Below are 25,717 nucleotides of genomic sequence, written 5' to 3' on the forward strand. Positions count from 1 at the left end.
GCTTGGTGGGGAGCCCAACCTGCAACTGTCAGAATTAAAGGAAATGAAAACTGTAATGAAAAACTTTTCTTTTTCCCATGCATCAGGTTAGCAAAATGTAAAAAGACTGAAAACATAACCATGGGAGTGAGAGGAAGTAAGCTCCCTTTATTATTGTTGGTGAAGGTGTAAACTGGGAGAACCTTTTTGACATTCAATTTAGAAGTATCTTTAAACATTAAAAATAAGCATATCCTTTGACTCAGCAATCCTACTTCAGGAAATTATCCCATAGGAATAAGGATGTTCATTATAGCTTGTTTGTAATAGACAAAATAGGTCAGTAGATGGTATAGTCATACCATAGAATACAAGGAAATGGAAATTGTCAAGATCTACATTTAAAAGGCAAGGTGGAGAACCACATTTATGAAATGACCCATTTATATAAAAAGAAAATCCTAACCATTTATATATGTAACTGTGTAACAAAAGACTGAGGAAGATTCCCAACAGATTTTTCAAATGATTACCTAAGGGGAGGAGGGGGGGGGGGTAGAGGAGGCTGAAGGCAGGCTTTCAAGTTTAATCTCTGTAATTCTGTCTAGAGAGCCTACATTGTTGTATTACTTGTGTAATTAAAAAAAGCAATTAAAGGAAAAAAAAGGGGATTCAGGCATTTTGGCTCTTCTTTGTTATCTTTTATGGGTTTCTCCCCGTTTGACCCTGAGGTATGGTATGCATGAGTCCTGTGACCTACATGAGCCCCCCAGCCAGAACCCCCCCCATGAGAACATGGAAGATTTGAGAGTCCAGTTATTAGAAATGCTGCATCTTTATATTAATTAAGGAGCTTCAAAATTCCTAGGGAGGAATCTTAAAGGAGATGTAAAGGTTGGAAATTGAAAGCTGAGGGCTCCAACACTGAAGGGAGGGAACGACATCTGGTTGAAGGTTTGGGTTTCCCTCAGAGGAAGCAGGGACTGTTAGCAGGGACAACCAGGAAGCACGTCCACTTGCTGGAGTGCCTGGTCTGAGTGGTCTGGGGTGAGTCCTACCTGACTGACAATCCCGCTGAGCTCCCCCTCCAACATCTTCACTTGGCACTCCAGTAACTCAATGTTGCTTAGGGAAGTCTGGTATTTATCCCTGTAGAGGTTTAGGCTCCTTTCTAGGGAGATGATCTTGTCCTCGGCCAAAGCAAGTTGCTCCTGTGCCAAATGGAGCTTCTCCCCTGTGTTCTTATTATGATTTCCCATTTCCTCCTCATAGAGAATCACCTGTTGGTGTAGGAATGAAACCACACTCAACTCATGGAGGCATCTCATGAGGAAAGAGCACAGCTATCAGACCCCACGTAGAGGAGTCTTATGTCTTAACTAGAAGCCCAGATGTTCAGAATAGGCCCAGCACAGATTTAAAAGCTATGATATACAATATCAGAATGTTAATGATTAGAAATAGAAAAAAAGATGGTCCTATTTGGATGGTAAACTTCTTAAAGGCAGGGGCCATTTTCTATTTCCCATTCTGCCTGGTATGTAGTAAAAACTCAATAACAACTTGTCAGTTGATTAATATGAATGCATTTCTATAGCTCCATTTTTTTAAGGGCTTGAAATGCCAGTATTCTTTCCTTCCCAGGTATTCTCTAGAGATCAATTTAGAAAAAGTGGAGCCCCTCATGCACACAGCAAAGTTCCTGAGAGACCATGGGGGAACAACCCCAAATTCCTCTGGGACTTGAACAATTCTTATCTAGATTCCTTTCCTTCCTAATCAGTTAATTAGTCAACCAACTGACAGGTATTTATTGAGTGCTCATAAGCAATGTCTTGGGTGTTGAGGGGATATGTTGAGGGGATAATTTGGGGGAATATGTAATTTATAACTAGCAAACAACTGTCTAGAGTTGAGTGTGCTAGGTTGTATGGCTAGAGTTATATGTATTGAAGGAGAAAAGAGCGGGAGGGTCATCAAGGAATGTTTCATCTTGGTTCAAATAGTTCAGTGTAGAAAGTGGATAGAACGCATTCTGTAAGTCTAAGCTATTTATTGCCATTTGAAGTTACTCTTAGGAAAAGGTCACTTCGTTTGAGATGTTTATTAGATAAGGGAAAGAGGAAAGGAATATTTATGTTTAAATGTCTATAACCGAAGCTGTCAGTGACTTGCTCACATCCCCTTGGCACTCACCATTCCTTTGCATGCTAAATGCATTCCAACCACAAACATCTTCAACTCATTGCCTGAGGGATGCTCTGGCCTCAGGAGCCCACTCAAGCAGAGGAGAAAGACAAGGCAGGTTACAAGTACTGGGGAGTTAAAAGCCTCAGGTGCATCCTTCCACCACTGACTGGGTGGGTTGGCATGGGATCACCATGTTCTACACTTTCTCCCAGGGTTCTCCAGAGGGCATGAACCCCAGGTGCCCACAGCAGGGGTCTTGTGATTTTCTTTATGGGCTTCCTGCCTTTCTTTGACTCACTTCCCCACTCTCTCTCCGGGATCACCTCCTGAATAAACTACTTCCATTCATTTCCTTGTCGTAGGCTCTGCTGTTGGGAAACACAACCTTCCACAAAGTTTAATGCTACTGAGTAACAAAGCATTGAGGAAACTTGGCAGAATGTTGAGAGAAATTTTTTCCAATGCTTTCCTTGTGTGAGATCTTTGTCAGTGACTGCTACTTGCCAGATCCCACATCAACTCTCCCCCTCCTCCTTCATAGTTGAAACTTGACTTCATTTGGGACGGCAGTGCACCTCACTAAAATACATTTCCTTGGCTTTCTAGAAACTAGCTGTAGCCATATGACTAACTCTGGCCCATGATGCATAAATGAAAGTGTTGTGTGGGGCTTCTGGAAGGTGTCCTTAAAAGAGAAGAGTGTCTTTTCCTCTCCTCCTCCTCCCTTGCCCCCATCCTGATTATTTGCCCCCATCACAGGATGTGAAGTTTGGAGCTCCAGCAGCCATCTTAGGAGACCTAAAAAATGGAAGTCTGGAGCTGATGATGGTGGACCCAAAAGATAGGACCCTAGAATTGCAGTTCCCGAAATAGTCCTAGACCATCCACCTCCAGCCATCTTAGCACTATCCTAGAGAGTCTCTGGAATTTTATCTCAAAAGGCAAAGGAAGAAAATACCAGGGGAGGCCGCCTGTCTCATTACATAGAACCTATAGTTTTTACTGCTGCTAGTGCTACCACTGCTTAACTGGCTTAAATTCTATAGTTTTGGTCTTTGGAATTGACTCGGGATTCTACAAGGATGCTCTTTCTGGATTAAAAAATACTATCCTCGCACATGAATAGAAATGAATGTACAGAATATACTTAAGTCTCTATGATCTAAAACTCCAGTCTGAAAAAATGACCAATCTGGTACTCTCAGTGATTGACTCAGACTCAATGTCTGGTTATCTTATCAACTATCAAAGTGCTAAAAATTTATATATTATCAAAATCTGATTTTTCTAAAAATGGTTCATTTAATGGATTTTATGCCTCTTTTTTATAACCCTCAGAGACCTAGAGTCTTTTGCATTTAAATTGCAATGGTAATAGGATGGAAATGATGGACCTATATGCACACCACACATACACACACCGTGTGCCCCACATGTATCGTTAGTGGAGCTCTCATTTATGCCATTCTGTTCAGTTCCCTCTGTTTGGTTTCAAAAAGAATGAGAATTAAAGAGGGAACATTGATAAAACCTGCTCAGGATATTGGGAAGTTCTCTGTAAGCCCACTGTCTGTTTTCTAGTAGGTACGACCTGATTTCTGTAGGTACATGGGCAAGGAGACATTTCCATAGTTATTCTATGTATACCTCATCTTCTTTTAGTTTGCAGTGATGGTGGAGAAGCACCAGGTCAGAAGTCTGCTTTTCTAGGACGGACTGATACTGTAGGAGGGAACAGTAAGAAGTCTGCAGCTCTTCTGTGCGAAACTCCAGTTCTTGCTGGAGAGCAAGCAATTTTTTCTTGAGTTGTTGGAGTTGCCTCAGATGGCACTGCTTACTGGGCTCAAACTCCATCCGCGGCTCCTTGAATGCTAGCACTTGCTTCTTATTCTGCAATTGAGATCAAATATATGGAAAGAACTTTAGGTTGTCGCTCAGTTTGCATTCATTCTTTGATTTTTTTCACTTGTCCAACAATTCACATCCATCTATAGTCATCCTTTCATCCACAGAACACTTACTAAACACTTCACTGTATTCACAATGAAAAATCATTTTATATTTCCATCCTGTAAGGAGGATTTGAAAGAAAAAAAACCTAGGTCTTTCTTACTATTTGGATCTACCAGTCGTATTATTTGGGCCAGAAGAAAAAAACATACAGCTAAAGAATCTAGAAAGTAGTATAAAGATACACATGTTAATATGGGTTTGTTTGTTTGGTCTTCAATTTAAAAATAACCTAACTGACCTAGAATGTAGTGAATTTCTGGTCAGTGTTCTTGGACTGAACTCGATTATTAAAAATGCTCAGATAAAAAGGTAAACTTGGGGCGCCTGGGTGGCTCAGTCGGTTAAGCGGCCGACTTCGGCTCAGGTCATGATCTTGCAGTCCGTGAGTTTGAGCCCCGCGTCAGGCTCTGTGCTGACAGCTCAGAGCCTGGAGCCTGTTTCAGATTCTGTGTCTCCCTCTCTCTGACACTCCCCCGTTCATGCTCTGTCTCTCTCTGTCTCAAAAATAAATAAACGTCAAAAAAAAATTAAAAAAAAAGGTAAACTTGGGGAAACAGCTTTTTGGAATGCTGGGAAATGGGAGGCAGAGCTATCATTCAGGGACATCTGGGCACAGACTCTGTTGTCTCCTCCTGAAGGAAGATGTGACCCTGTAGATGCTGAGTGTGTGTGTGTATGTATGTGTGTGAGAGACACACACAGAGAGACACACACAAAGAGAAATAGAGAGAGAGAGAGAGAGAGAGAGAGAGAGAGAGAGAGAGATCTCTTCCTGCTAATCCACAGTCAACTTGAAAAGCTGCTATAGACCCATCTTATGTTTTGACTCAATCATTCAATAAACATACACTGAGCACCTGCTTTGTATCAGGTATACTGCTGGTAGGATGTATCCCTGAGGTATTTATTACAGTACAGTTGAGGTCTTTGCACTCAAGTTTCTATATTTGCTTGCCCAACATCCTTGATGACATATGAAAGAGAGGTGGATGAAGAGGGTGGCCCATGGGCATTCCTTAACTCCCATTTCTGCTTATTATCCTCCTATTCATTCTTTAAAACTGTCCAATTCTTGCTTTCCTTGTTTTCCCTGCAAAGTTGCCTTTGCACCAATACTATACACTTTACTGGCATGTCTTTAATATGGCATTTCACATTCCAACTTGCATTGTAGTGACCTCTGTATATCTTAACTTCTAATTAGATTATAAACTCCTGGAGGCCGGGGCCATGTCTGCTTCTATAGGACATAGAGATTTATACACAGTTAGGTATTAAAGGAAAGTAGGAAGTAAAACAGAGAACAGACAATATCATTGGCTCCCAAAATTGTGAGCTTGTGGTCTTGGGCTAATTAACAGAGTACTTTCAAAATTTTTAAAAAATTAACATTTTTTTTACAGGGTTATTGAAGTATACTTTATATATCATAAAATTCAACCATTGTAAGTGTACAGTTCAATGATTTGTTGAAAATTTATATAGTTGTGCAACCATTTTACAATCTGGTTTTAGAACATCTCCATCACCTCAGAAAATTCTCTCATGCCCATTTGTCACTCCTGTTCCTACCCCAGCTCCAGGCAACCACTAATCTGCTTTCTGCCTCTATGGATTTGCCCTTTCTAGACATTTCATATAAATGGAATTGTATGTCATCTTTTGTGTCTGTCTTCTTTCACTTAGCATAATGTTTTTGAGGTTCATCCAGGCTATAGAAAGAATCAGTATTTTGTTCTTTTTTTTTATTGCTGAATAGTATGAATATACCATATTTTGTTTATCTGTTCACCAGTTGATAGATATTTGGATTGTTTCAGCTTTTTGGCTATCCTGAATAATGCTGCTATGAGCAGTAACATAGTAGCCATCTGCAGATGTGATATTTTCCTTTAATTTGTTTAGCAAACATTATGGTGTACCTACTATGTGTCAAGCACGGTACCAGGTATTGGGGATATAGAAGCATATAAAACAGAATACCTGCCTTCATGCATTTTTCATCTAGTGGGGAGGGGGGAGTCAGCAAATTAAGTAAGTAAATAATGTAGTGTATTAAAAGGAAAAAGTGCTATGGAAGAGAGTAAAGCAGGGGAGAGGGATGAAGAATGCTTGCATGGAGGGAACTGTAATTTTGAATTAAGAATTTTAACGGAGGACCAAATTGAGAAGGTGGTATTTGAGCTAAGATTTGAAGGAGGCAGGGAAAGAGCCTGGTGGGAATCTGCAGCAGGAACATTCCAGGGAGACATAACGGCTTGGGCTAGGGCTTGGGCTACAGCTTGGGCTAGGGCTTGGAGGTGGGAGGTGCCTGGTGGTGTCTGAGGAATCACTTTGTTCTGGCTGGAGCAGAGAATGGGGGAGAGTGGTACCAGATGAGGTGAGAAAGAAAGAGAGGTGAGGTCCTTTCAGGGCCACATAGTCCATTCTAAAAACTTTAACTTTTCCTTTCAGTGAGATAAAAGGTCATTGGAAGGTACTGAACAGACAAGTGAAATGATATCCTTTAGATGTTACAAAGGCCCAGATGTTACACACTGCCCATTCTACTGAAAATCAACTGTAGGGAGGCAAAGACTGAAGCAGAGAGACCAGCAAAGAGGCTGCTACAAGAATCCAGGCAAGAAGGGATGGTGGCATGGACCAAGGTGGAAGTTGGGAGAAATGGCTGGATTGTAAATATGTTTTGAAAATAGATTCCATAGGATTGGTTGCTGTGTTGGATGGTCGGAGATGATGATCATCCAAAGCAAATTGACTCCAAGGTTTTGGTCTGAGTAACTGGAGAGACTGAAGTTTAATGAGATTAATTTTGTGAGAACTGGGACTGAAAAGAGGGAAAACTTTCTCTAGTGAGAGTGAGTGGGGTGGCTCAGGTAAGAGAAGGGAAGCTCAGCCCAGCTCAAAAGGAGAAAGACAAAAGCTAATTGTGTCAGTTCATTCTGAATGAGAAGACTGAAAATGGACCATTGTGGTCACCAGCAAAAGAAATCCTAGACAAAGACAAGCCAAACTTTTGGCCTGAATATCTGGTGTATGTGGCTGAAGGGAAGTTAATGATGACTTCTTTCTTAAGCCAAACAAAGCTAAATTTTGTATTTACTCTGTGCAGCTATAATTGCCAACATTTAGATGGAATATTTTTAGTTAAGTGTTCTCATTCTTTTCAAAATAAGAATGTTGCTATTCTTGGGGTGCCTGGGTGGCTCAGTCGGTTAAGCATCCAACTTCGGCTCAGGTCATAATCTCATGGTTCGTGGGTTTGGGGCCTGCAATGGGCTCTGTGCTGATAGCTCAGAGCCTGGAGCCTGCTTCGGATTCTGGGTCTCCCTCTCTCTCTACCCTTCTGTCCCCTCCCCCACCCCCAATAAATAAACATTAAAAAATTTTTTTTAAATGTTGCTATTCTCAGAACTCATCGATGAATGAGGTTCAAAGAGAAGGGATTTGGGAGTGGTATGTGGGTGTGTGTGCATGCACACATACATGGATAGGGGGATGTTCTCAACTGCCGAAGTCTTCTGTCTCTGCAGGTAAGCTGGGGGTGGAAAGCTACTTGGAAAAAGACATGGTAAAGAATAAATATTAAATGTGGCTAGAGCCAAAACAAGGGGGTGAACATCCTGGGGTAGGGTCAATTCAGAGGGCTTATTTTAGTGAAGCAGATAACCAACAAAATCCTTATCAAATTTTTCCCAAATTCAGTTTTTCTTGGCTTTGTTGAAGTTGATTTGATCTCTGAAAATTATAAAAACTGGATTCCTGGTCCCTCCAGTACTTGTGTGTAACTGTTGATTTGGACCTGCCTCTCTACTGATGGATATATATGACCCAGTTGAAAACAAACTGTGCTCTCTTCACTGTTCATTCTTTCTTAGTTTCCCCTTATTTCCATGTTCCTATTTTCTCTTCATCACACAAAAGAATGAAAGAAGTGCTCTTTGTTCATCTTTTTTTAAAGTCAAACTTTTTCTTTAGGGTTTCCCCTCCTAGAATGTGGTACATCATCTCATCTTAGGTGTGTTCATAATTGTTCTGTGGCTTGAAAGCCTCCTGTAGATAAAGAATGTCATTTCCTATGTGTATAAAGCTCAGCAAACTGTTAGTGATACTGGTGAACTGTTAGTTCCAATTTCTCTTCCCCAGAGGTCATGTTGAGTCTTCTGGGTTTAATTTTGGTTTGAGGTAACATGATAGGCCAACCAGATGATGAGAGTTCATTCAAATCTTCCAGTACAGGGAAAACATAATGCCTGGCCAAATTTGTCTGGTTTTGAAGATCCAAAGAACTGCCCATATCTGCAGAGAAACTAGAGTTTCCTTGATGAGAATTTTAAACATTTGTACACTATAGATACCAATGTGTTTAGAGGTCAAATTTCAAAGTCTTGGAGAAATGCCTGGAATTGTTTGAGACCTATTAAATTTCTACTTATTTATTCTTAAGTATTCAAAAGATTATTTTGTCTTAATTCTAAATTAATAGAAAATGACATGTTATGGATGAAGTCTGCATTTCACTTATAGATGTGCCAAAGAGCAGTATGAGAAAGGCATCAGTGCATTTTCTACTGCCTCTTTGTCTTCTTCTTCTTTTTTTTTTTTTAAGTTTTCTTTCTAGTGAAGACATAGATATTTTATGAGATTCTGCTTTGACCTTTAAACTGAGATTTGGAGAAAATAAGCAAGTTGGAAGTAATCTTCTGGAAGTAAGATTAGTTCTTGAAGTTACCATTCAGAGTTGAATGGTTCCAGAAGGCTGTCAGGTCCACCATGTTTCTCAGACAGATTTCTATCCAGGCCTCAGGTGTTTTAAAAGATGGAGAGCACTGGCCACCTGTAGGAACCTGTTGCCATATTTAGTCAATTTCTCAGCCCTACTTATGGTCAAAGAGATTATAGCTATTGCTCTTTCCTTGCCTATGTGGCTACTTGATCACAGAAGGAAATTAATTGGCCTGGCATGATTTGCCTTTTGAGAAGTCACTTTGGTTTCTACCCAATACTTTGTGCTTTTCAAGTTGATGCTAATTGATTGATGTTAAGTTCTATATTTTCCCTGATATTGAAGTTAAGCTGACAGGTCTATAATTACCAGGATTGTCCTTTTTCCCTTTTTAAAAAGATGAGCACTTCATTTACCCTTTTTCAGTCTACAGGGACTTTCTTTATCCTCTTGAGTTCTCAAAAATAATCGCTAGCAGCTATGTAATAACACCTGCCAATTCCTTAAGTACTCTTCAAAGTATGTCATCAGGTCCTGCTGATTTGCCTAAAGCCGGCTTTTCAAAATACTTTTTAACCATTTTATTCCCTATTCTAGTTTGCACTCTCTTCTGTTTCAGGTTGGCATTGCTCTGATAACTGGATCCCTGCTGCCTTTTCCCCTTCATTTAAGAACTGAAACTCTCATCTTTCCCCAGTCATTGTCATGAACTTCTTTATTTTAGAGGTGTTAAGCGAGGTATTTTCTCTGTAACTCTAGTTTAGCCTTTTATCACTAGATTAGTTTATCTGTTACTTTTCATATCTTCTACAAGTTACATTTCTTGTACTTTCTTGTATTGGTAGAGTGTAAAACTGTGTGTTTAAGTGACATGCATTTCTTTTGGATACATCTTCATGGTTCAGACATTTTTCTTATCAGTGATCTCTGCTTATCAGAGATTCCCTTTAAAGAAAAAAACCTCTTTATTTTGGAATAGTTTTAGATGTACAGAAAAATTGCAAAAGTAGTATATAGAATTCCCATATGCTCTTTACCTGTCTTCTCCTAACACTAACATTTTACATAACTATAGTACATTTGTCCAGCTAGAAAATTAACATTGGTAGATTACTATTAAACTACATACTTTATTCGGGTTTTATCTGTTTTCCCACTAATTTTTTTTTTCTGTTCGAGGATCCAATCCCAGATTCCACAAGGCATTTAGCAGTTCCACATAACAAATTGTTTTTCATTCCCAATGACTCAATGTCAGTCATATTTCTGTGCCATAATTTCCATCAAGGATGTATTAACCTGTATTCAACTGGTTATTTTTATTTTCAGAAATCAAATTTCTTGCCCAGTTTTATGCTAAGAATAGTGTCCTACGTCCACTTCAAAGATGAGTTTGATAATCTAAGCTCTACTGAAAATCAGGGTGTTCTCCCCAGGCCACCACCGGGGCCAAAGGGGCCTGGGAAATTGCACAGAAAGACCTTTCTTTTTCTAATTTGATCATTCTTTTATTATGATACCTCTGTTGTTCTTTTCTCCTTTCACGTTAATTGAAAGGTTCCTGGGCAGGTTCAGGACTACAGTGAGGCAAGTGCAGATTTTAGGAAGGCATTCAGTCTCCAGGTTGGCACTTGAGGGTGAGTGCCCTATAACATTTGTACCCTTGGTACCTCATTTGCTTTAGCTATCTCTGTTCCTGGGTTTTGGAGCATGACATATTCTTGATTTACTAGGTTACCCACCCCCTGCCTGCGATCTCTGTAGTTACATGTTAATATCTGATGTAGTATTTTAATTTTGTCTCCTAATTCTAGTTCTTAATTATGACCTCTGGTTTATTTCTCCAGATCTTTGTTAGATAGTAGTCAAAAATTTCAGAAAGTCTTGGGTTTTCCCCTCTGTTCCCATATTACATTTCCTTGTAGAAGGCAGATCTTGCAGGGATTTTCTGAGTGGATGAGTATAAGTCTACATCTAATTGTGTATTTGTATGCGCAGTCTCCAATTTAAATTCTGCACTAAGTGCTAGGAAAAAAAGAGAGCCTGTTTTAAAGCTTATTTCAAGCTGTTAGACCTTCTTCTGGGCAATTAGAATAATAAAATGCGATTTAATACCTTTCTCCTTCCAAGTTGCTAGGTACATTTATAAGCCACATGGCTATCCCTGACTGGGGGAATAAATAAACTTGTGACAGCAATGGTGGGAATATCAAAAAATGTTAATATTTAGAAAGAAGTAAATTATGATAATATTCTTCCTGAGATCCATTTAGGAAAACCAATGGATTTTTCTATGTTTGTGACCTCCTGGAGAAAGGACAGTAACGCTCAGTAGGATAAGGTGGGATTGCTTTGTTGGTAACATTTTTAGGACTTTGTAGAGGAAAAATCTGTGGTTTCGACAGAGAGGTAGTAAGTCCTGAAAGAAGTCTAATAGACCCAATTAAGAGAGACCAGACCACAAATATTGAAGAAGACAGTGGAGTCTTACACAGTCTTACACAGCTAAGGCTAACTAGGGGGTCTAGCAGCAGATCTATGCAACCAGTAGCTGCTTCATGTTTGCCAAGGACTCAAGTCCCTAAAAAGATATGAAGACTGCAAATAAGGCATCTTATAAACCCAAAGTTTTCAGAGAGCTATGGGAAAATATCTTCCAGCTGGCTTCCCAGCTTCTGGGGATAAATTTAGAGATGGGTTTACAGAGCCTAGAACTAGAGTTTCCAAAAAGAGAAAACCTCAGGCTTAATTGTTGCCTCAGCTGGTGAACTGCCTAGCCTACAGGTAAGTATTAGTTCAAAAAAGATAATCACGCCAGGGGAAGATGATCATGCCATTGCTCATACATGTGCAGGACAAGTGTTACTGAGTGTCTTGGCTTGCACACCTCCAGAAGCAAGCTCTGTGGCATGGGACTGAGTGTTAAATAGTAGTTTATGTGGGAAGTGATCTTGGGGAATTCAGGTAGGTGGGTGGAGAAATGAGACAAGGAAGGGGGTGTTATCAAGCTAGTTACCATTGTGGGTAGCTGGTGCAGGATCCCATTGAGGAACTCCAGGACAGAGCAAAGAGCATGCCTGGAGTATTCTATGACTGAGGGCCAAGAGACATACATTATTTATCCATTTCCCCATCAGTCGTTGGTTGAGGGCTGCTTTTGGGGGCATTAGCCATTCCACATTTGAGCTTCTCTGGTGATTGGGTTCCTGCATCTAGAAGAAAAGCTTGTAGGCAGAGAGCTGCAGATGTGGCAATAAAGATCACCTGCTGTGCTGATGATCATTGACACCTCTAAGCGAGTGGGACAGTTGTTATTTTCATGGTTGACTTAGAAGTTTGTCTAACATCCATTAGGAGATGCTACTCTCCTTATATAATTAGGATTTGGTTTTTTCAGGTCTTTTCTGGCCTCAGATGCTGTAAATCCAGGTGTAAAAGGCCAGATAAGGAAAAGACAGGGCCTCAAATGTAGATGACCTTGGAGATAGCTAAATGAAAAAGTTCTGATGGCAGGGATGGGGTGTTCGTGTGTGTGTGTGTGTGTGTGTGTGTGAAAGAGAGAGAGAGCAAGAGAGAGCAAGAGAGTGAGAGAGTGCATGTATTTAATTCTGCTCAATAAATGCTCTTGAATGACTAGTGGAAGAGTTTTCCATTATTGTTCCTGCCTAAGGAAGCAGAGGTGGAAGTTGAGGGAGCAGAGGTGGGTAGTAGCTGCTGAATCCCTTACGCGGTTGCTACTCATCATTGCCTCCTCCACACAGAGTTGGTTCTCCTGCAAGGTCTTCCCCTGTCTCTTGCAGACATCATGCAGATTTTTGATGTCAACTTGCAGGCTCAAGAGCTTGCTGTTCAGGCCGCTCACTTCTCGGTCTCTCTCCCCCACCTAGGCAGTCAGAAAAAACACGAGCATTAATTATAAACTATCAAGAAAATGCTTACTTTCGTTCACTTAACTGGTTGACAGAGACTTTAAATTTGCTGGAAATTTGTCCATCAACTCTTAGCTGTTATTACTCATCCAGTGTAACATTTACACAGTATCCATTTGCGAGGTGTCTGAGTGCTCTGCATTATTCAGACAATTACTTATTTACATTAATTAATCTTCACCCACTGCTGTGGGTACATCACAGACACTTCCTCTGTTTTTCAAGAGGAAGTCAGTGCCTAGAATAATTCCAGGCACCTCACAGACTGTCTATAAATATTAATGGTTCTGCCACTGATGAAATGAACATAGCGAGATGTCAAATGAACTTGTCAGGACTATAGTGAATCAGTGATGGAGTTGATGTGGATTCTGAAGTGTTTTAACTTTCTCTTCTACCCACTAATCCAACAGACGTCCTTCACCTGTAAACTGAGTGCTTTTCTGTGGAGACGTACACCAATGAGAATAAAAGTAAAATCCCTGGGCTGGTTGCATAAAATAATCTGTCTTTGATTATGAGTGAAAAAGATTAGCTAATTACAGCTAGGTCAGAATGGAAATTAATGATAGAGATCAAAATAAAGTGTGCGGAGCCTAGTAACTTGGGTGGAGTTGGGGGTGTAGAGCTGTGGTAAGAGAGTGTGTGCTCCATCACACTAGGATGCCACCGTCCACTCTCACTGTTGTGGGTGGCAACAGTATAGAAAGAAATTAGGAAGAAGCCCTTTGTGAACCTATCCAGTGCTTTAGTCCTGTCACCATGCAGACTTTTCATAACACTCAAGAGGATAGACACTACCACTTCTGAGTTTTAGATGTTGGAACTGAGTCCGGTACTTTTATGGTACATGATTATCCAAAGCAGGCTCTTAGGCAAGGATTCCCAGCATCTATTAAAGAAACACTCCCAAGAGAAATCAACCAGGAAGTGAAGGAAGCAAGACAGGAAAAGAAGAAGAAACCAAGGAAGGGCACTATTTCAGACAAAGTTCTCAAGGCAGTAGCTTTTGCCTGATCCCACAGGGAACTCTGGAGTGTAAGTTACACCTCCGGAGTTTGTCCTGATTAGTTGCAAAAGCTGGGCTGTTAGACTCATTATCAGCCAGTCAACGGCTAAGGGCTACCCCATGGGATATAATCTCCCAAGGACTTCCAGCTCTCTGCTCTTATGAGCAAAGTGACCCCAATAGCCCAAGGGCAATTCTTCTAAGAGCGTTTCAGGTACAAAAGCATACAGAAGCCATGGGTGCACAAAAATGGTAAAGTGATCCAAACGACAGTGCCCAGGGTCTCATAGCTGGTTGGCAGCAGAATGAGGAGAGGTCTGCTCTCTTGACCCTGTAGCCAGTGATCTGCCACCATACCCCACTGATTGCTCTGGCTTCTTAAATACATGAGCTACATAACACTCATCCCCAGGGGAGCTGGAGACCTGATATGGACATCATAAATCAAGCCTTACTGGACAGGTCAGTTTAAGAGACCTCTGCACAAGGCCGAGGGGGGCCAGAGGATAACCACGAGAATCGGACACCGCAATGTCAGAGTATTCGGAATTCAGAAGGTTTCCCAGAAGTGCTGCTGTCTCAGCTGATTTATTTCTTCATTTCCATTTAGTACCTGGATTTTTTTTTTTACCACTTTACAGTTTAATTAGGTTAACGGCATGGCTCTGTCATTAAAAGGATTTCATTATCTCAAAACTCTCTCTCTTCCTCTCTTGCTCCTGTCCCTCGTTCCTCACTTTCAGAAAAATAACAGTGGATGTCAACTGCCCCAAGCATGTAATTACCATTACAACAATTTACCAGGGACTCTCTTAAGAGAATGTGTGCAGAGCAGTTAAAAAAAAAAGAATGGTGTACGGACACTGTTTTCTAACTAGAAAAAATCCTTGACTCGACCTGGAGCCGAAGTTTGATTCCAGTTCTTTAAATTCCTTTTCTCATTGCTGCCTCACTGGGAATAGGGAATAGAGGCTCTCTGGGTATTGAGACCCTAGGGATCTTCTCCCCCTGTTGCCACAGGACTCTTTCTTTGGCATCTATGAGCAGATTAGGCGACAATACAATGCCTGCTTTATAGAGTGTCACGTGCCCCATACTCTTGCTTTAATGCTGAATATACACATCTTAAGGTGAGGACCATGTCACCGGATTGTTCCATATGGAGCCTGGCACACTGTGGACTCATTAACAAAGTAGCAGTGATATACATCTTGAGCTTCTCCAACTTAAAAGCTAAATGCCTTCTCTTTGTCAGGCCAATAAAAAACCCCTCTCCCTCTACTTTTAGATGTCTTCTGAGCAGAAGACCTGCTTGCCACCATTCTAATGCACCAACAGGACTTCAGAATTGGATCTTTAATGTAGATGATCTCATCTAATTTGGACATTAGCTTTGACTCAGAGTGTCTGAGGCAATTTCTTCATTCAGAAAACAAGAGGTTTGGAATAAATAATTCTTAGAGGATTCTGCAAACCAACTGAATAACAAATGTGTTTTGTTGGATGTCAAATGAAATTTGCTTTTGAAATCAAAACTAGGGGCGTCTGTGTGGCTCATTCAGTTGAGTGTCTGACTCTTAGTTTCAGCTCAAGTCATGATCCTAGGGTCATGGGATTGAGCCTCAAGTCGGGCTCCGTACTGAGCGTGGAGCCTGCTTAATTCTCTCTCTCCTTCTCTCTCTCTCTCTCAAGTTAGGCTCTGTACTGAGCGTGGAGCCTGTTTAATTCTTTCTCTTTCCCTCTCTCCCTCCCTCTGCCCTTCTCCCGCACTCACTCTCTCTAAAATTAAAAAAAACCCAAAAAACCAAACAAAGAAACCCCTAACCATTCACTCTGAAAGTCAAAATCATACAGGGTTTTTTTTTATTCATCAGAACAGGCATGGAAATGCTAGGAGAGCAACGAGCTGACTCCCATGAACAACAAAAGATTTTTACTGTAGGCAGTTGTAAGAAGAGGATGTGCTCACCTCAGAACTCCAGAAATGCAAGTGTTTCTGAGGTTCCAGGAAACTTAATTTCTTGCTAATATCTTGCACAGAGGTCAGTGTACACTATTTCTAATCCTATCTACTTTATGAAGGCTAAATTCCAGGCAGATGCCTTTTGAGTATCAATATGTGGCAGGAATTGATTTAATCTGACATTTCATCAATCAAAGCTCTGTAACCAGTACTGGGGCATGAGAGGAACTGAGATTCATAATGCTGACCTGCAGGCACCATCTGATCCTGCCCTAGATCTGAAGTCATTAACGATGGCTGAAATCACAAGCCTCTGCTGCTGGGTGAGTTTTCACTCACAAGCCATGCATTTATATACCCTGGTTTTACTTATACGAGGTTGGAATCTGGTCACCATTTGAAGGCATATGACATCAGCAGCAGCTACCAACCACAGGCAAAATGGTGAGGGCTGATACTGCAGTTGCAATGCTGATAGTTATTGGAAAACAGATTATTTACTGAAGCAAATCTTCTGTATTGATTAAATGGGTCTTTTTCAAAGAGAATGTCTTCTCGAACATACATTTCAAAAGCTCGGAAGAAATTTTGCTCTAGACTTCAAAGTACTGACAAATGGTTTCATGCTTCTTTTTGGGGGAAGCTGATGTGAAACTGAAGCTTGTGATTCAGAAGTAGTCTCAGAAGTCAAGACCATTACAAAGATTTAAGATGGCAGCATTCTATGAAGGATTTGGCACTCAAACAAGAAACCTCAGGTGGTGGATTCCAGAGTAATTTTGGAGTCAACCAACGATACCATAAAGGTCATCATCTTTGGGAAATTATGTTTTTTATCTGAGGATAAAGACAAATATTTAACAAACAATGGAAACCACGACTACCATTCAATATGTATAAATTTCTAGTGAGAATTATGTTTTAAAATTATCATTGCTTCAGGAATGAAGCATTTTACTATGTAATAGTAGAGTTTACAGTCATATACAGTAATTTCAAGCACTGTTATCAATCTTACTAACTTTATTCCTGAGTTTACATTTCCCTCAATAGAAACATTGCAGATTTTGATTACTTATAATGGGAATTAATGGGCACTTATACAAAGTTTTGCCTGTGAGCAAAAATTTTGGAACCAATTTTATTCATCTAGTGAAGAATGAGTATAATTTTATTGTGTTCTAAGTTCTTTAAAAATTGGCACACTACATAAATATATGGTTTAGGATACACATGGCATATGACAGAGGTCAGCCACCTATGGGCTGATTTTTATGGCACTTGGGCCATTGCTACATACTTTTCTCCATCATACCCTTGGACAAATTATTTCACTAGAGAGTAAGCTCCACAAGAACAAGGATATTTCTCTATTTTGTTCACTGCTTTATGCCCACCCCCTAGAACTATGCCTGGCACATCTAAGGCAGGCCAACGATATAAGTTGAATGAAGAAATGCCCTTCTAGAAAATCCATGCCAGATCCTTGTTCCCTGAAGAATATGCAGCAAATTCTGTACAGCTTCCTGCAGTAATGCAGCAGGAAAGTGTTCATTAGAAGAAGGTCTGTTAAAAGCATAAGTCATGTGGGACAATCCTATGCTAACCTAAACATCCGCCTTAAAAGCTTTCTGGAACAAGTGAGGGAATAGGTAAACACAGTTTGGCCAAAATATTAGACTAATTAGAACACTCCATTTCCATACCATTCCAGATAAAGAACAATGTTGGCAACAATAGTTAAGATCTATTAAACACTTCTTATGTCCTGAGCATTGGTGTTTTACACACAGTATCTTACTCAATCCTCACAGCAAGCCTTTGAAAAGGGTGCTAATTATTCATATTCTACGTAAGGGGAAGTAAGGGGAAGGAAGCTCAGAGAGGGTAAGTAACATGCCCAATATTATAGTGCTATTAGATGTGGATGACGACCCACTTTGTTCAAGTCTGGGCTCTTAAATGCTATGGTCTGCTGCCTACATCTCTGTGATATTTTGGGATGCTTATTACTGGAGTTTGAAGTTAACTGTAACAAAGGTTCGACTCCATGTGTGTAGAAGAGTTAGGAGTCTTACCTCATCTTTCATTTCCTTGGCACCTCTCAATTCTTCTTTAAGCTTTAGCATTTTCTGAGCTTTGTTATAAACCTGCAAAAGTCCAAGAATTTAAGATGGCAAAAATCGAAATAAGCCTGGCCCTTTAAAGGTTTTCCCATCTGGATGTGTGCTCTCAGCAGGGAGCCTGGAAAAATTTCCCGAACTGTTAGCAATACCTACTTGTCTGCCCATCTGTGTTTTCAAAAGCGTGTTAAAACCTTTACCAGAAAGACAGGACCAAGGATTTACAGGTTTCCCCCAAAACCAACACTTGGTGGGCCAAAGAGTTTCTGAATTCATAGTTTCTTGGAAAGCAAAATATTGAGATCTTACTTTCTAGATTTCTCACTATTCAATGGCTCAAATATAGTTAACATTATGCACTAATTATGAACCAGACAGAATGTGCACAACCCAACTTCATTCTCAGGATAACCCCACTATCCTTGTTTTACAGAGGAGGAAACTGAAGTCCAGAGAGGCTAAGTGACTTACCCAAGGTCACACAGGCTGTCTTACTATTCCATGAGGAGCTGTCATTAACTTATAACTATTAATTTGGAGATATCTGATGATGTGGTTTTTTCAAAGCATCAAGTTACTGTATGTTGGTGCTTATAAAGTTATGTAGAAACTCATAGAGTGCTGAGAATTATCTATATAAAAAGCCTCAAAGAAAACCAAAGATTTTTGCACATGTGTGTGCATAACTACAGGATAATGTGTTTGAGGTCATAACGAACTGACTTATTAAAATAATCCAATTTATCATGTTTTTCATTCTAAGACTAAAGGAGATTTCCGCCAGGCACTTACCTGCAGAATAGTTCCAAGAATGAGAAGCTATCAAAATACTCATTCTTTGTAATGAACCACATCCCCCACCCCTAATATAAGCCAAGAGGAAGAAAGAATGCTGGTGAGACATGGAATTTGGAATGTTTTATGGGGTTGTATTCTGATATGTTGCATTGTTTACCCTCTTTAGTCTTCGTGCACAGAGGTGCATCATGGGAGTGGGGGTGTAGCTCAGGCTTCCCCAGTAGGGAGAGGCCAGGTGATGCTGCAGTGACAGACAGCCCCCAAATTTCAGTGACTTAAAACCATGAACGTTTACTTCTCACTGTGCTACATGCCCTTTATGAGTCGGCTGGGGCTGTTCCTCATTGTCCTCAGCTGGTAGAACCTCTGTCATCTAGTATGTTGCCTGTTGCCATGGCAGCAGAGGGGTAACATACAGGGTCTTAGAGTGGAAGTGACACACTTCACTTCGGCTCACATTTCATTGGCCAAAACAAGTCACGTGGTCATGCCTAACATCTTCCTTTATCCCCTAAAGGAAGTATTGGTGACCATCACAAATGATGTCCACACTAGGTGTCTCAGCCAGATGGACTGCTGTAACAAAGTATCACAAACAGGGTAGCTTATAAACAACAGAAATTTCTCACAGTTCTGGAGGCTGAGAGATCCTTGACCAAGTCCCCAGCAAGTTAGGTGTTTGGTGATGACCTTCTTCAGAGACAGCTGTGTGTGTGTGTGTGTGTGTGTGTGTGTGTGTGTGTGTGTTTCCTGTAACTTTACATGGCTAAAAGGGCAAGGGACCTATGTGGAGTCTCTTTTAGAAGAAAACTAATCCATCTCATGACCTAATCACATCCCAAAGTCCCCACTTCCTAATACCATCATTTTGGGAATTAGAATTTCAACACATGAGTTGGGGGGGGGGGACATAAACATTTAAACTAGAAGATTAAAAGTAATGTGGCATAAAAACACTAAGCAAGGCTCTAGGCCACCAAGCTTCTAAACCTAGTTTAGCACCCATGTCAAGGAATGGCCTTTGGAATGAAAGGTACTCATCTATCTGAGGCTTTGTTTCTGGCTCTATAAACTGAGGTTGGGGGGTTGAATTAAATGACCATTGTCTCTAAGGTTTACTGATTCAATGTTCTACCATGATGCACATGTTTCTTTAGTATAACCAGCCTAAGCATCACACAAAAGTTGGAATGGGACAAATATATCCTGGAGAATAGTATTCCTCCAAAGGCAGGGGTGTCTGGGTGGTTCAGTTGGTTAAGTGTCCAACTCTTCATTTCAGCTCAGGTCATGATGTCACGGTTCACAAGATCAAGCCCTGCATCGGGCTCTGCGCTGCCAGCATGGAGCATGCTTGGGATTCTCTCTCTCCCTCTCTCTGCCCCTCCCCTGCTCTCTCTCTCTCTCTCAAAATAAATACATAAATATTAAAAAAAAATATTCCTCTACAGGCAGACCTGCAGGATGGTCTGGAGATGACTCGTAAATCAAATAAAATCTTATCCCAAGGACAGAAAGGACTGTCTAGATTGTGATGGTTTTGTCAACTATGGAGTTACACAACTAGCTGCAAGGGCCAAGAATGTTTGGAAGGAGAAGTGTAAGGCATAGGGCCTCATATTTACATGAAAAGATATTGGACTTCACTAAGTAAAGTAAGTTAGAAGAAAAGAAAGAGAGAACTAAGTTGTGTGTCTCCATGAAGGAGACATGGGAATCCTGTGAGTCATTAACAACAGCAGTGGGCAATTTGGAATTGCTTATGGTGAAAAAAATGGAAGGGTTATATGATAAATTTTCAGTGCATTTGACAGTAATGTTTGCCAGATGGGTAAGGAAGAGTGCTTTGAAGGAGCCTCAAATGCTTTATAAAATGATCATGTGGAACCTTCACAGTGCTCTCTGAGGAGTGTGGCTGGACCAATATTTTGTAGAGGACAGAACTCATAATGGAGGGAGGGCTCCCTACCTGATCTGTGGGTACAGATCTCTGGGCCAAGGACTTGAATGTCTTCTCTCTTTTCAAAGCCTCATTCTATGTCTTCTGTATCTCTTTTGAAATCGCCACTTCTTCATGCCTCATCTCTTCCACTGGCACGTCCAATTCTGCTGCATCTGCCCAGGGAATTGCTTTCTTGTATTCAAAAGTCCTGCCCTCTTCCCCCCCTGCCCCAGCAGGCCTTCTCTTCATGACGGCTATGACCAGAAAAACAAACAAACAAATAAACAATTTTAGTGAAACCAGAAACTCAGTCAGAGTATCCAGTGATGTTTTGTGCTTCCTGGTTGGCCTCAGCTCACACTCAGAGCACCTTCCAGATTCTCAAGAAACACCTAGCATTGTACCTCACGTGAGTCACTAGTTTAGCACGTATGAACTCAGATGTGTAAAGAAAAAGTAACTTTTTTTATTACTCAACCTGGTTACTGAGCCTCATTCCAACAAATGGCAGAAACAGCATCTTAGCTATTTCTGAGAAAGTGCCATCATTTTCAGGTTAAAAGTAAATCAGTTAACATCTCCCTCCACCTCTTTACCTCCTCTTCAGAGTACACCTAAATTTTGGGGTCCTAGGTTGGAGTCTGGCATCAGAGGAGGCTCTGGTCCATGGTCATGGACATCTCTCCCAGATTGAGTGTGCTAACAGTGTCCTGGTCAACAGGCTGGATTTATTGAATCTTCCTCATACTGTGGGCTTTGGGGCTGCTGGCCCTGTTTCATTTTCCAAGGATGTTCCTAATGCATAGAGAAAGACAGACAGACAGACAGACACACACACACACACACACACACACACACACACACACACACACGAGATTCGTCTCAGGATTTCTCTTATTAGACCTGTCCTAACATCATTCTACATTTTGTCTGGAAAGGTGTTAAGATGAAGGGGATAGGATCCTAAGGTTTTGCTCACTTTCCTGCCTCCCATTCCTGGTATTGATCAAAAGTCTCTTTGGCCCCTGCTTTGCTAAACCTATCTGGGGTTCTATTGTTTCCCCAGCTCTTTCCCACCTCATCAATCTCACCAGAGTCTAATTCTCTTGCTTATGCTCAAATTCCCCTCTCCTTCCTCTTTCCTAATTCAGAGAGGCTTTGTTTTGTTTTTGGGAGAGGAAGGAAAAAGAGTACAAGTGAATGAGTTCAATGAAATACAGGTTGAGCAAGCAGGATGGGAAACATATGTTAGTATTTCATACACCATCTACCCTCATGAGGTTACACAAATGCCATAACCACAGATTGCTGATGCTGGTTTTCTCCCCAAGGAGCTAGTACTCCCTGGGTATATCGATGGACTACAAGCCTTAGAAAACCAAACTTCCAGTTATAAGGTAAATAAGAATGGGGGATGTAATATACAACACGATGACTATAGTTAACATTGCTGTATGGTCTATTTGAAAGTTGAGAGTAAATCCTAAGAGTTTTCATTACAAGGAAAAAATCCTCTTTTTTTTTTTTTAGATGATCTTAACTAATCATGGTAATCACTTCACAACATATGTAAATCAAGCCATTATGCTTTACACATTAAGCTTATAGAGTGCTGTGTGTCAGGAAGAAAATGAGTTTTAAAAATAAAGTTAAAGTTATCCTTGGGGGTTAATCAAAATGAGTATATTTACCTGCACTCAGCCATAAGTCTTTCCTTTATTCTTGCTGGGTTTTATATTTTTCTCCAATGTTCCACCTCCTACTAATGTAAAAGGTGTGATGAATCCTAGGGCTCTTAATTATTGAAATAATGAGATGATGTTCAATATTTCATCTATTTTTTAAAAATGTTTTAAAAATGTTTATTTCTTTTTGAGAGAGAGAGAGACAGAGAGACAGAGAGAGAGAGAGAGAGAGAGAGAGAGAGAGACCGAGCATGAGCAGGGGAGGGGGAGAGTGAGAGGAGACACAGAATCTGAAGCAGGCTCCAGGCTCTGAGCTGTCAGCACAGAGCCTGAAGCAGGGCTCAAACTCACAAACTGTGAGATCATGACCTGAGCCAAAGTCTGATGCTTAACCAACTGAGCCACCCAGGCACCCCAATATTTCCTCTATTTTCAAAAAATATGTGATCACCATGAATTGGTAGGAATGTTCCTTGTACAATCAATTATTTCCACCCAGAATGTATGGATGGAGCCATAGTCTGCAGAGGCTTGGCATGAACAGAGTTTGCCTATTTGGATACAAAGAGAAAAATCCCTGACCATGTAAGGGCATATCTGATAGGGGAAGATGGCAGGAGGAGATGATGCTGGAGATGGTTTTGCCAGGGTTTCAGGTTCTGCACCATAACTTAGTGAGTAGGGACCTGACACCAATGTCACAAATTGAGTTATAGTCCAACCCCAGGACCAAGGCTTTCCTGGAGAGGAAACATGGTTAGTTGGGTCTTCCCAGAAGGAGACTTTGTAATGGCAGAAGAAATGAGGGTCCAGGAGGAACAAGAGAAGGTGTTCCAGGATTTAATAGCCTCACTGTCACAGGTGAAATTCTCTACCCATGGGTCTCTTCTTTGGTACTTAAAAAAAAATGTTTATTTATTGTGTGAGAGAGAGAGAGAGCACACGGAAGCAGTGGAGGGGCAGAGAGAGAGAAAGAGGGAGAAAGAGGGAGACAGATAATCCCAAGCAGGCTCTGTACTGTCAGCACAGAGCCCCACAAGGGGCTCAAGCCCATGAACTGTGATATCATGACCCAAGCCAAAATCAAGAGTCAGATGCTTAACCAACTAAACCATCCAGGAGCCCCCGTTTTTTCAATTAAAACATTTTTTCTTTTAATTTTAAAGAGAGAGAGTGCAAGAAGGGGAGGGGGCAGAGGGCAAGAGAGAATCTTAAGCTTATGTTCAGTGTGGAGACTCACATGGGGCTTGATCCCACGACCCTTTGATCATGACCTGAGTCAAAATCAAGAGTCAGATGTTCAACCGACTGAGCCATCCAGGTGCCCCTTCTTTGGTACTTTTCACAGAAGCTATCAATTGCCTATTCCAAAATTCATACTTCTTCTTTTCCTCAGTAACAGAACCCTAATTTTGTTGGGTGTCTATGTGCTCATCCAAAAGTCTATGAAATGAACAAAGGGAAAAAAAGAGACAAACCAAAAAACAGACTCTTAACTATACAGCACAAACAGATGGTTACCAGGGAAGGCAGGTGGGAGGATGGGTGAAACAGATGAAAGGGCATTAAGAGTACACTTATCTTGGGGTGCCTGGGTGGCTCAGTTGGTTGAGTGTCTGACTTTGGCCCAGGTCAAGATCTCAAAGTGCGTGGGTTTGAGGCCCGCATCAGGCTTGCTGCTTTCAGTGGGTCTGCTCAGCCTGTCAGCTTTGGATCCTCCTTCCCCCCCTCTCTCTGCCCCTTCCCCATTTGTGCTGTCTCTGTCTCAAAACATAAATAAAACATTAAAAAAAAAAAGGAGTGCACTTAACTTGATGACTGCGTAATATATGGAATTATTGAATCAGTATATTGTACGTCTGAAACTAATATGACACTGTATGTTAACTACACTTAAAATAAAAATAAATAAAAGACTACCTACCCCAGACTCTCTTGGAGCTAGGTCTGGCTGCATGTCTAAGTTTTAGTCACTGAGATGTAAGAGGAAATACTGTGGGAAGCTTCCAGAAACTCTTCTTCTTCTTATTTTTTTAAAAGTTTTTATTTTTTATTTTTGAGGGAGAGACAGAGAGATCAGCGGTGGGGCAGAGAGAGGGACACACAGAGACTACCGAGCATATGGGGCCCGAACCCACGAACTGTGAGATCATGACCTGAGCTGAAACCAAGAGCCAGACGCTGAACCGACTGAGCCACCCGGGCACCCCCAGAAACTCTTCTTAATTAGTAGTACTGCCCAGCATTTTGCCCCCTCCTCCCTCCTGATTTAACCCAGCAGCCATTTGGAACATGAGGAAATGGTCACAGAGACAGAACAGAAAGTGCCTAAGCCCCTGAATGGTGTGAAACCACCATACTAGGCCTGGACAGAGAGTACAATTTCTTTCTTAAGTCACTTTGGACTTTTTCGTTTCATTCAGCGGAATCTAATGCAATTAAGTGGACAAAGTATCCTTATTTATGATCCTCTCAGAGATACCTTTCTACAACTCACTCCCCATTTTTAGCACCTCCACAAGTTGCTTCTACTGTATAGTTTGGAACCCCATTTCATTATGGACCAACTTTTATCCACAGATGCTTCTTCCTCTCCTTGATAGTGGTTTTCTTGACTCGGTTTTCTCTTGATATATCAGCTCTTTGTTTTCACTGGTTTTTTTTTTTTAAGTTTATTTATTTTTAGAGGGGTGGGGGAGGGGCAGAGAGGGAGGGAGCCCAACACAGGGCTCCATCTCATGACTGTGAAATTATGACCTGAGATGAAACCAAGAGTTGGCCATTTAACCGACTGAGCCATGCAGGTAACCCTGCCTTCACTCATTCTTTTTTTCCTCTTGATGTATGGAGTAGGGGGATCCAGAGTGGGGAAGAGAGTGACATACTCTATCCTCCTACTGACACCAGTAGTATTTCCATGCCATTTAGTAAAATTTCCTCTTTTGAAGTACACACTCTTCTAATCTTGGTTGCCATTATGATTGACTGACATGGCAAAAACTCTCCCACCTGATTGCTTAGTATCTTTATTTATAAATGAGAAATCTTCTTTCTGCTTGTCCAAAAATCACACACCTTCAAGCCCCAACTCAACTGCCATTTCTGTCATCTTCCCTCCAGCCACATGTAATATTAACATTTGTATGCCAACTGCTATATGTCACGTGTAGGCACTGTTATCAACATAAAATAACAGAGTTAATCCTACAGCAGCCTTGCCAGGTAGGTAACCCCTCATACTCTTAAAGAACTTTATCTGTACTTCTTTTAACACAACACAACCTGCCTTTATTATGGTTATTTGTGATTTGCCTTGTCTCTCCACAAGAGTGGCTGTGGTCTACTCTGGTGAAAGATGAG

At 41.0% G+C, this 25,717-nt stretch overlaps 1 protein-coding gene across 4 annotated transcripts in view; it reads right to left on the reverse strand.

The window, feature by feature from the left end:
- Positions 1 to 18,970, reverse strand: part of PMFBP1 (polyamine modulated factor 1 binding protein 1) — a 48,654-nt gene extending 29,684 nt beyond the window's left edge. For 3 of the 4 annotated variants that reach the window (XM_047836231.1, XM_047836229.1, XM_047836232.1), the window contains exons 1-5: positions 18,725 to 18,970; positions 17,888 to 17,959; positions 12,636 to 12,791; positions 3,817 to 4,059; positions 1,038 to 1,259 (exon numbers count right to left, since the gene is read on the reverse strand). In XM_047836231.1, coding sequence (XP_047692187.1) covers positions 1,038 to 1,259; positions 3,817 to 4,059; positions 12,636 to 12,791; positions 17,888 to 17,938 — 672 coding nt within the window. In that variant the 5' untranslated portion in view covers positions 17,939 to 17,959; positions 18,725 to 18,970. The remainder of the gene's footprint in view (positions 1 to 1,037; positions 1,260 to 3,816; positions 4,060 to 12,635; positions 12,792 to 17,887; positions 17,960 to 18,724) is intronic. The other variant, XM_047836230.1, reaches the window with a different exon arrangement.
- Between the last annotated feature and the right edge of the window lie 6,747 nt (positions 18,971 to 25,717).

The sequence above is a fragment of the Prionailurus viverrinus genome, chromosome E2, assembly GCF_022837055.1.
Source record: "Prionailurus viverrinus isolate Anna chromosome E2, UM_Priviv_1.0, whole genome shotgun sequence".
Lineage (NCBI taxonomy): Eukaryota > Metazoa > Chordata > Mammalia > Carnivora > Felidae > Prionailurus > Prionailurus viverrinus.